This window comes from Trichomycterus rosablanca, chromosome 15, assembly GCF_030014385.1.
Source record: "Trichomycterus rosablanca isolate fTriRos1 chromosome 15, fTriRos1.hap1, whole genome shotgun sequence".
Lineage (NCBI taxonomy): Eukaryota > Metazoa > Chordata > Actinopteri > Siluriformes > Trichomycteridae > Trichomycterus > Trichomycterus rosablanca.
In genome coordinates this window covers 13,960,845-13,973,132 of record NC_086002.1, presented here as the reverse complement: position 1 = coordinate 13,973,132, position 12,288 = coordinate 13,960,845, and the positions used below count along the sequence as shown (strand labels likewise).

The following is a 12,288-nucleotide window of genomic DNA, read 5'->3' as shown; positions in this document are numbered from 1 at the left end:
CGTTTCAAAATTCTCCACACATTCTTTATTGGGGACAGGTCAGGACTGCAGGCAGGCCAGTCCAGTACCCGTACCCTCTTTTTCCACAGCCATGCCTTTGTAATGTGTGCAGCATTTCTTGTTAAAAAAATGCATGGACGTCCCTGGAAAAGATGACTCTTTCAAGGCAGCATATGTTGCTTTAAGATCTCAATGTACTTTTCTGCAATAATGCTGCCATCACAGAATTGTGAATGACCTTTTGCCAAGGGCACTGTCACAGCCCCATACCATGACAGACCCTGGCTTTTGGACTTGCTGATAACAGTCTGGATGGTCCTTTTCATCTTTGGTCCGGAGCACATGGTGTCTATTCTTTCCAAAAACAGACCTGGGATGCTGATTCATCTGACCACAATACACGTTTCCACTGTGTGATGGTCCATCCTAGATGCCTCCGAGCCCAGAGAAGTCGACACCGCTTTTGGACATGGTTAACATAAGGCTTCTTTTTTTGCACAGTAAAGTTTTAAGTGGCATTTGTGCATGTAACTCTGTATTGTAGTGCTTGACAAAGGTTTGCCAAAGTAATCCCTCACCCATGTGGTTATATCAGCTATTGTTGAGTGGTGGTTCTTGCTGCAGTGCTGTCTGAGGGATCGAAGATCACAGGCATTCAGCTTAAGCTTGCACCCTTGGCCTTTATGCACTGAAATTCCTCCAGATTCCTTAAATTATTTAATGATATTATGCACTGTAGAGGGAGAAATATGCAGATCCCTTCTTTGGGGTACACTGTATAAATGTATAAATATACATTATAAATTATGGCCATCGCCTGGCTGCATGAAACATCTTAAATTGAGAAGTTCTAAAGTTCCTAAAGACTTGATTTATTGTAAATTCATTAGACAATTTAGTCAAGACAAGTTTGTTTATTTAATGTTTGCCACACATTTACTTTTGTCTCCTCAGGCCTCACTTGGATAATAAAATGGACCAATGGAAGCATTTTCACATGTCCTTACAAGAGCTGCTCCAGTGGATACAGCTCAGGAGGGGGGAACTGGAGCACCAAAAACCAGTGGGGGGTGACGTACCAACAGTTCGTCAGCAATTAAACACACATAAGGTCAATATTGCATGCAAATACACTCTTTGTTCTATTTATCTAGTTGATCTAGTTGATTCAGAATGTATTTGTTGTAAGACACAGAGTACTTGATAATTAAAACTGCAATATATTTTGTTGTGTTTTAGTTGAAAGCATAGATTAGTATTGTTCTTGGACATTATTGTGTTGACACTAAAATTAAAGTAAAATAATGTATTTTTACAGGTCTTTAGACGAGATCTTGGTGCAAAGGAGCCAATAATTGATGGAACACTTAATAATGTGAAGAGTTTTCTGATTGAACTGCCTAGTGAAGAGGGAAAACAGAGGCCAGATCAAAGAGGTATGTATGTGTTTATGAGCGTATAGAGCAGTGTTTTTAACTTTAAAGGTGGGTCTGTGTGATACAGCCAAATCCTTTATCATCTACACCAGCGCTCCCCAACCTTTTTGCACCACGGACCGGTTTCATAAAAAATAAAATATTACCGACCAGCCGAGGTGGGGGGATTTAAAATAGAATAACTATACTTCTCACAAATGAGCTTTTTTCACTGCAACGAGACGCTGCTTTCACCCGGGGGTGATATGAGATGATAAACACCCGTGTGTTGGAAATGAAAGCAGTGTTTTCATTGCTGATGTAGCAATCTCTAATTAATTATTCGTTCTGTGCGGCCCGGTAATAATTGACCCACGGACCGGTACCGGTCTGCAGCCCGGTGGTTGGGGACCACTGATCTACACTATATGTACATTTATTATCATGGGAATTTTTTGTCTTTTAACCTTTCAAAATGAAGTACCTAGGAAGTAGACTTTTTTGACTAGGCTATTGTTAAACTTTTGTTGACTTTTGTGTAAGTCCTTAAAAAGGCACAAAAATGACTAAAATTAGAATCAGTTTGTTTTCCTCAGGTATTACATTTACATTTATGGCATTTATAGCAGAGACCCTTTCCATAATGCAAGCAATTAAAGGTTAAAGGCTTTGCTTGGGGGTCCAACAGTGACAACCTGACAGTGGTGGGGCTTAAACCAACAACCTTCCAATCAGTACCTTAAAAACTAAGCTACCACTGCACTGTCTAAAGCAAAGTCTCTAATTTAATTTATCATATATTCTAAAATATATGCTGTATGGCTCAAAGTATAAGCTTGTTGGACGTCCCATTCCAAAAAAATTGGTATTATTTAGTTACCCATCTCTTGCAGCTATAACAGCCCCCACTCACCTGTGAGAGCATTTGACAAACAAAATTTGAAGTAGATACACTATATAGCCAAACATGCTTTTATGCTGTTAACTGATGTTATAGACCTGTTAGCAATGGTTAGAACACAAACACCTCAACAACAACTCAGTTATTTGGAAGGGTGTGCACATACTTTTGGCTATATAGAGTATAATAAGGAAAAAGTTTTTTGTTCATTTAAAATATTTATATTACTTACACTATTTGGTGCTGTTAACTAAAATTATTAATTCAAAAGCATACACAAACAAAAAAAATTAGGTTTATTTTATTTATATTAAGTTTCTTTAAAAAAATATTTTATTTTAGTTTTAAAAATATTATATACATTTTTTAAATATTTAAATGTATGTAATTTTGTACAGTAGGGGACAAAAGCTAGAAACATTGCCACTTGAAACATTTTGTTATTTTGCATTTTTCTTCAAATTAATACATTTTTATTACAGATCATATAATCAGCATAACAACTCCAAAGGTTAAACATTTAAAAATGTACATGAATTTTAGAATGTTTTAGTATTCAGGCTGGCCACATTCATAACAGGTAAACCATACTTTGTCATTTCAAAATCAAAGTCTTTTATCATGGTAGTGTTTCCATTATTTTGTCCACAGCTTGTGTAAGTCGGTTAATACCATATTTGCCTAAAAATAAAACCTGCATATTTCAGACATCAGCCCAGAAGAAAGAGTTCAAAATGTTGGCCGTATTTTGCGTAAGGAAGCAGAGGATGTCACTACACTTTGGAGAGAACTGGGTATAGCCTCAGAAGACTGGCAGCAACAGCTGGAATTGGCCCTAAAAAGACTGATGGAGCTTCAGGATGCAGAGAATCAGCTGGATGTCAAGCTTCGGCAAGCTGAGATCGTGAAAGACTCCTGGGAGCCGATTGGAGACTTGCTTGTAGACAATCTGAGCGACCAAATGGAAATGGTTAAGGTTAGTTTTTTGGCTTGAGTTTACATTGATTTATTCAGAAGGTGCACATTACTTTTTAATAAAACAATTGTTGATTAATTTGGATGTTTGCCTATACATTAGTGTTGTTGCTTTTTAGTGCTGACTGCCATATTTATAGACATCATGGGCCTGGCTGAAAGTCTAGTGAGCTGCCTTGCTGCCTACCTAGGCAGCTGCCTAAGTAGAGAGGATTCTAATTAGACATCAAACTTATAAGGCAGGTTACTTAGACGCACTAGACAGCGATTACGGCGATTAAGTCACCACCGTTTTTAGAGTTAGCCTCAGGTCATTCAAACCATCACCCTCTGTGTACCAATAATGGTTAAATTGTCACTGACAAGCCCAAATTTGAGAAATTATAGGGTGCGTTTGAAAACCTAGTGAGCTGCCTTGCTGTCTTACTACATACATAGTCAGCTGCCTAAGTAGAGAGGATTCTAATAAGTCATCTACTCATAAGGCAGGCTATTCGAACGCACTACTTAGACAGTGATAACATCGGGTTTCGCTTACTAAGCTAACACAGTTAGCATCATGCCATTCAAACCAATGGGATGAGGTGGCACAACATGCTAGCATGTAAAAATAACATCTCCCTACGTGTACCAAAAACGGTTAAACTGTACCTGACAAGCCCGAACTTGCAAATAAATACACTTGTACATGTTTATACAAATTAAAAATCAATGATAATTTATTTACATTTCAAAATAACTCGTTTCTCTACATCGTCCGCCATGTTTTGTATTTTTCTGTGAGAAAAGTTACGCTGCATTGAATGCTGGGATTGTGTTCGCCACAGCTTATTAAGGCATCTAGGATTTCAAACAGCCTCCTTCTCGGGAGCGTGTGTAGGATGACATAAAATGCTGTTCATGTAGAGAGCTCACTAGGTTTTGGAACACACCCGTAGTATTAATTCCTCTTTCTTAATACGTACACGGTTGAGCCATCTTTGACAGCTAGCTGTCTTTTTGAATAATCTTGAGTAATTTGCACTATTCTGTGGAGCCATTTTGAAGCATTCCTTTTTTGAGCCCTTCCTGGTTAAAACAGGGGGTAGTGGTGTACCGCTACATAACAGTTCTGTTAGAAAGGCTCAATGCACATGCTAACTAGGGCAAATAACAAGTCTCACATATTGCTAATTATTGAAACACTCATCTTAACTTTAAAAACTTCATTTTTGTTGATTTTTAAACTCACTTACAGTAGTGTTCAAAATAATAGCAGTCCAACACCATTAACTTGATAAATCACTGTTTTTTGTAGAAATGCTATTTTTACATAGCAAAAAATTTACTTGAAAGTGTAGTAGAGTAATGAAAACAAAACAAACCCAACAATTAGGACATGCATCCCACTCATTCTGAGTAATCGAAGCATTGATTGAAAGGGGGTTGTTCAAAATAATAGCAGTGAGGAGTTCAATTCAGAGTCAGAGTCAGAGTCAGAGAGGTTTTATTGTCATTTCAGCTACATACAAGTACATATTGAAACGAAACAGCGTTCCTCTAGGATCACGGTGTAACACGGTACAAAAAGTGCAAGACAATACAAAACAGTGCAAATACAACAATAATACAAAAAATCCTATAATAAATAACTACAAAAGATATTCCTAATTATCCCTAATCTAAACAAGTAATTAGAAGACAGGACTAAAGACAAGTGTTAGTACATGATGGTGAATAGATGGTACAATGGTTCATGAGGTAGTGACATGTTGTACATTAGCAGCGTAAAATTGGCAATGCAGATAAGGTGCCTAAAAAGTAAATATGGTGCAAAATACAAGTAAGTCAATTGTCAATTGGTGAAGTCATTCATTCTGCAGAAGAACAGGTGTCAGTTTTGGCCCTTATTTAATGTAGGAGGGTGGCAAATGTTGCACAGGTTGGTCATAGCACATTTCCTTCTGAAATACTGGGGAAAATGAGTTGTTCCAGACATTGTTCTGATGAACAGCATACTTTGATTAAAAAGTTGATTGTAGATGGAAAAAACATACAGAGAAGTGCAGCAAATTATAGGCTGCTCAGCTAAAATGATCTCAAATGCCTTGAAGTGACAACCAAAACCTGAAAGATACGGAAGGAAGCGTGGAACTACTGTTCAATTGGATCGAAGATTAGCCAAAATAGCAAATACTCAGCCAGTGATCACCTTCAGAAAGATCAAGGAACATCTAAATTTACCAGTGAGTACAGAAGATGATTAAATGAAGCCAATTTACCAGCAAGAACTCCTTGCAAAGTCCCGCTGTTAAGAAAAAGACGTTTCCTGAATGGGTTCAAATTTGCCAAGGAACACATTGACTGGTCCAAAGAGAAATGGCTGAACATTTTGTGGACTGGTGAAAGCAAAATTGTTCTATTTGGGTCTAGTGGCCGTGGACAGTATGTCCGACGACCCCCAAGCACTGAATTCAAGCCAAAGTTCACTGTGAAGACAGTAAAGCACGGTGGTACAAAACTATGATATGGGGATGTTTCTCATACCGTGGTGTTACGCCTATTTATCACATACGAGGGATCATGGATCAGTTTAAATATATCAGAATACTTGAGCAGATCATGTTGAAGAAGAAATGTTGAAGAAGAAATGTCCTTAAAATGGATGTTTCAACATGACAATGACCCAAAACATCTTGGTTGCAGACAAACAAGATTGAGGTAATAGAGTGACCAGCCCAATCCCCTGACTTCAATCCCAGAGAGAACTTGTGGGCTGAAATCTGAAACGTGTTTTTTTGAGGCAAAACCCAAAATTGCAGAAGAACTGTGAAATGTAGTCTAATCATCCTGGACTGGAATACCTGTTCAGAGGTGCCAGAAGTTGGTCGACTCCATGCAACACAGATCTCAGAAACAATTGTTCTGCCACTAAATATTAGTTCAGTAATTTCAAGTAAAGTGAAACCTAGATACATTTTTTGAGTTTTTAAAGAAAAATGCTGGCACTGCTATTATTTTGAACAGCCTAATATTCATTTTTCTTAATTTTCTGTAAAGGATGAACACAACCTGACTAAATGTTGTTAATGTTTTGATTTAGAATTGAAAGTGTAGTATTTTCAGTGCATTTGCATTTATGGAAATAAAAGTTATTAGAATGATTTTGTGCTTTATTCGCTTTTTTAAAATCACTGCTATTTTTTTAAACACCACTGTAGGCATAATGGAGTGAAAAAGTAATTGTCCCTTTTTTGATAACCTCTGTTATTACATATTTCTCACAAAATTCTAGAAACAACATGAAGAAATGCAGTTGTTTTGGGGAGGTTGGTAATAGTTACATTATGTACACAGACATTTTTACTTCAGTTTTGTGGGAAGATTAAAATGCAAAGTAGGTTTTGCATATTATACAAATAACTACGTAGGAGGGAGGATATAAATAGTCCTAAATACAAATTGGTGAGGCAAGGAAAGAAAAAGAATTTCAACTCTAGGGCGAGAAGCAATGGCAGAGAACGTTAAGTGCTGTGTTATAGCACCGCCTATAGGTCATGTGGACTTACTTTAATACAGAATCCCTGTTTACCAGGCTTCATGTCTTTCCAAAGAGGGCTCAGACACATTTATTTATACAGCACCTTTGTCATTTTTATAGTATTTTCAGGTTCATTTTTACAACCCCAAATCAGAAAAAGTTGGGACAGCATGAAACATAAAAATAATAATTTCTTAGATTTACTTTGACTTTTATTTGATTGCAGACAGGATGAACCTGAGACATGTTTTGTCTGCTCAACTTCATTTCATTTATTAATAGATATCCATTCCTGCATTTCAGGCTGGAAAGACATTTCAAAAAAAGTTGGGACAATAAAGTATTTACCACTTTGTAATGTTGCCATTCCTTTTCACCACACGTTTCGGCACTGAGGAAAAGTATTTTTTTTTTCTATTTTCCCCCACTTTTTCCCCCAATTTTTCTCCCCTAATCTAGTCGTGTCCGATTACCCTGATTGCGTCCTTTATACTGATTCGACCCTTCACTGCTGACTGAGGACGCCTCTCAACTGACATAGTTGACCCCTCTGGCACATAGTCAGTACAGACTGCATTTTTCACCTGCACGAGTCGAGTTCATACACCGACGGGCACTGTGTACGGAGGGCCACACCCCCATCAGCATTATTCCTCAGCCCTGTGCAGGCACCATCAGTCAGCCAGCAGGGGCCGCAGTCGCACCAGTTATGAGGACCTATGATCCGACTTTTTTTTTTACCCTCTAACCCTGAACAACAGCCAATCGTTGTTCATGCTGCCACCCAACCCAGTCGGAAAGGCAGAATTGAGATTCGATACGATGTATTCAAAACCCCAACTTTGGTGAGCTAGCGTACTTTACCGCTGTGCCACCTGAGCCAGGAAAAGTCTTTTTTGTGTGCTCCGGACCAAAGATGAAACGAACCATATCAGCAACAAGTCCAAAAGCCAGGGTCTGTCCTGGTGTGGGGCTGTGTCAGTGCTCTTGGCAAAGGTCATTTACACTTCTGTGTTGGCAGCATTAATGCAGAAAAGTACATTGAGACCTCAAAGCAACATGTGCTGCCTTAAAGACGTCATCTTTTCCAGGGACGTCCATTCACTTTTTCAACAAGACAATGCAAAACCACATGCTGCACACATTACAAAGGCATGGCTGCGGAAGAAGAGGGTAAGGGTATTGGACTGGCCTGCCTGCAGTCCTGACCTGTCCTCAATAGAGAATGTGTGGAGAATTTTGAAACGAAAAATGCGACAGGATTTGCCGGAAGAATGACACAAAATAAAAGCTGAAACATTAAATCACTTGGTCTCCTCGGTGCCAAAACGTCTTTTAAGTGTGGTGAAAAGGAATGCCAACATTACAAAGTGGTAAATGCTTTACTGTCCCAACTTTTTTTGGAATGTGTTGCAGGCCTGAAATGCAAGAAATGGATGTTTATTAATAATTTAAATAAATATGAGAAGACAAAACATGAAATATCTCTGGCTCATTCTGTCTGCAAACAAATAAAAGTCAAAGTAAATGTAAGAAACTCTGATTTGGGGTAGTTTACAGCACATTATAGCTACAGAAAATAGCACATCTGATATGGTGATGTATATGTGATGAACATATGAAGCAACACAGATTTAATCATCATGTCTTTTAGATTTGGTTTTATGATTTTGCCCCTATGTCTCAGCCCCTATGCCTCCAGTAAGTTCTGTACGCTGAGCATAAATTTTTTCTGCAATTATGAAATTATAGAACGTATACGATACGATGTGCTAAGTTAAAAATTAAGCTTTCGTCTTGCCAGATCAGAATTAGTTTTGTTTGAAGCAGGTTAGCCGCTTGTGTCTGAGTATGTGCTCATAGCAAGTCTCTGCTGGTGCTGGTTTATTCTGAACATGTTACAGCTGGACTCAGTATCTAGTGTCTTTTAAGCAGGTAATTACACTACATTCCAATTCAGGCTCTCAGACATGCTTATAGCACCAACTTGATTGTGCTTGGTTCTTCTTCATGCTGTTGCCTGGATTATTTGTTGCTTTAATTTGAAGCCATTTTCTTAAAACCTGCTTTTACTGACTCTTGCCATTGGCCATGCAAATCTGTGCAAATGCTCATCTCATTTCATTAACCCTTAGTGTTTTATATGCTAGTACTGCTTGCTATTATCTTTCTAGAAAGAAAAATGAATACTGTGCTTATTGGATCTGTTTATTTATTTACTGAAATAGAGAAGATATTTTATATATTGGGCTTTTGTTAACCTCTCATTAGCCAAACTAGCTCAGCTTTGGTATATTATTCTTAAGGAAGGGTACCGAGGTCCTTTACAGTTAACAAAAGTCAGCATATGATGGTGTAGAGCATAAAAAGTATAAATTTTGGGGGTTTTTTGTTGAAAAACTGATCTAGTTATTTGAAAGATAAAGTGTAGGGTAAATCTGGTACCTTTAAAGAACGTATTTTCATTTAAACTGAACTCTCTGTACTTTTTAGGTCTTGCAAAACAGTATTAGCTTTGAGAACCTTTGTGCAAATATACAGTCCGTACCAACTATTAGTGGTAAAAGTGGCCTTAACAGCCGAACAATTAACACACACTAAACCGATTAGCCATAAAATTAAAACCACCTTGTTTCTACTCTCACTGTCCATTTTATCAGCTGGACTCAGAATAGTCCACCAACCAAAAATTTCTAGCCAACAGCGCCCCGTGGGCAGCGTCCTGTGACCACTGATGAAGGTCTAGAAGATAGATAGATGAGCAATAGATGAGCAATAGTCTCTGACTTTACATCCACAAGGTGGACCAACTAGGCAGGAGTGTCTAATACAGTGGACAGTGAGTGGATACAGTATTAAAAAAACTCCAGCAGTGCTGCTGTGTCTAATCCACTCACAACTGAGCTGGTTGGACACCCCATTCTAAAACCATGAGCGTTAATATGGTGACACCGACACCCTCTGTTATTAGCTATGACAACCATTGCTCTTTTATCAAGGCTTTCCACCACTGAGGTCAGGCACCCGTGTTGAACAAGAGGGTCTTGCTTGCAATCAACGTTCCAAATCATCCCAGTGGTTTTTAACAGGGTTCTGTGTAGTTTCTCCACACCAAACTTGTCAAACCAAACTATGTCTTTGTCTATGTTTAACTACTGACTTTGCTTTGAGCACTGGGCATTTCCCAAACTGTTGCCACATATTTGTGGACATACTTTATTTATTTTACATAATTGCTTTTATACATCTGTTATAAATGGGTGTATTTAAAATATATATGCATAACAAGGAGGATTGGTTCAATACTTTAGACCAGATACTTACATTACTTACATGAAGTGCAATTATATTCTTGATTTGTTCTTTCTTTCTTCTTTTATTTTTCATTCTCACTCTTCTTGCTTTTTCTCCCTTCTTTTTTCTACCCCCAATGTAATAAAAAATGGTTGACAGAAACACTATGCCATAAATTTTAGAGGAGAGCTGAGTCAAAAAACAGTTGTTGTAATATATCCGTCTACAAATCCATGTCTACGGACTACCTTACTCTACACTGAATGTAACAATGGTAAATTCACCCAGACTCTAGACCTCCTCTGCTATTAGTCGGCTGTGCACAAAATTGGTCTGCTGGGTGGGAAAAGACTGGACTTAAAAAGGGGTGAGGTCCTTGATGCTTTGTAAGGTCCCTGGTTAGTAGCCCGGGTGCCTTACTCTGTGCGCGAATCCGCCGAAATATGGGTGAAATGTCAGAGGGAGTGTGTGTCAGGCGAATATACCCACCTCAAATGCAATCAAGGTCCTTAAAATATAGCAGCAATAAAATATATGGTACCATTTTTAGCCGTTTATATACGTCCAAACCATATTCTCTAACTTTTTTTTATTTCATCAGGCATTCCAGGTGAAGATCGCTCCAATCCAGGATGATGTAAATCACGTCAACAAACTGGTCTCTACATTCAAAACACCTGATATTCAACTGTCACCAGACAGTCTGAAGAGAAATGATGACCTTAACATGAGATGGAGACTTCTGCAGGTATACATAATACTGTACAATATTTAAAGAAACATTGGGATATCATATCTATTTTTTATTCAAACTATATGCATATTTTGTGACATGGTACATGTACATAAAATAATATTGTCAGGTAAAATAAAATTCAAAGTCATTTACTTTTTCATCACTTGTTTTCATTTTATCAACTGTCATATACAGGCATCAGGCATAACATGTGTTGGCCCCCCTTTTGCTGCCAAAACAGCCCTGACCCATTGAGGCATTGACTCCACTAGACCCCTGAAGGTGTGCTGTGGTATCTGGCACCAAGATGTTAGCAGCAGATCCTTTAACTCCTGTAAGTTGTGAGGTGGGGCCTCCATGGACGGGACTTGTTTGTCCAGCACATTCCACAGATGCTCGATTGGATTGAGATCTGGGGAATTTGGAGTCCAATCAACACCTCAAACTCATTGTTGTGCTCCTCAAACCATTCCTGAAGCATTTTTGCTTTGTGGCAGGGCGCATCATCCTGCTGAAAGAGGCCACAGCCATCAGGGAATACCGTTTCCATAAAAGGGTGTACATGGTCTGCAACAATGCTTAGGTAGGTGGTACGTGTCAAAGTAACATCCACATGGATGGCAGGACCCGAGGTTTCCCAGCAGAACATTGCCCAAAGCATCACACTGCCTCCGCCAGCTAGTCTTCCTCCCATAGTGCATCCTGGTACCATGTGTTCCCCCAGGTAAGTGGTGCACACGCACCCGGCCATCCACGTGATGTAAAAGACAACGTGATTCATCAGACCAGGCCACCTTCTTCCATCGCTCCGTGGTCCTGTTCCGATGCTCACATGCCCATTGTTGGCGCTTTCGGTGGTGGACAGGGGTCAGCATGGGCACCCTGACTAGTCTGCGGCTATGCACTGTGTATTCTGACAGCTTTCTATCAGAACCAGCATTAACTTTTGTCTGTTGGTCCCCACGTGCATTAATGAGCCTTGGCTGCCCATGACCTTGTCGTCGGTTTACCACTGTTCCTTTATTGTACCACTTTTGATAGATACTGACCACTGCAGACTGGAAACACCCCACATTTTTCCTGCTTCTAACACATCAACTTTGAGGATAAAATGTTCACTTGCTGCCTAATAAATCCCACCCACTAACAGGTGCTGTGATGAAGAGATAATCAGTGTTATTTACTTCACCTGTCATTGGTTATAATGTTATGCCTGGTCGGTGCTTGCTGACCAAATGTCAATGATCGATTAGTTGAAAAGGTTTGTATTGTTGCATTGGATTATATGTGATTATCTTAATTTCTGATATCATTTACTTTCCTAGATATGGATTGAAGATTATTTGTCCCAGCTTACAGAGGCCCACCGAGACTTAGGTCCCCATACTCAGCATTTCCTACAAGGTAAATTATAGCGTTTATTGTTGAACACCATTCATTTATTACA

General features: G+C 38.8%; 1 protein-coding gene across 4 annotated transcripts in view; it reads left to right on the top strand.

Annotated features, from left to right (window-relative positions):
• The window catches only part of dmd (dystrophin), a 217,575-nt gene that overhangs the window by 133,104 nt on the left and 72,183 nt on the right, over positions 1-12,288 (top strand). For all 4 annotated transcript variants that reach the window (XR_010014843.1, XM_063010432.1, XM_063010434.1 and 1 more), the window contains 5 exons: positions 955-1,111; positions 1,319-1,436; positions 3,024-3,292; positions 10,707-10,853; positions 12,167-12,245. Coding sequence is in view for 3 of the 4 variants with exons in the window: in XM_063010432.1 (XP_062866502.1) it covers positions 955-1,111; positions 1,319-1,436; positions 3,024-3,292; positions 10,707-10,853; positions 12,167-12,245 (770 nt within the window). In the remaining variant the exon portion in view is untranslated. The remainder of the gene's footprint in view (positions 1-954; positions 1,112-1,318; positions 1,437-3,023; positions 3,293-10,706; positions 10,854-12,166; positions 12,246-12,288) is intronic.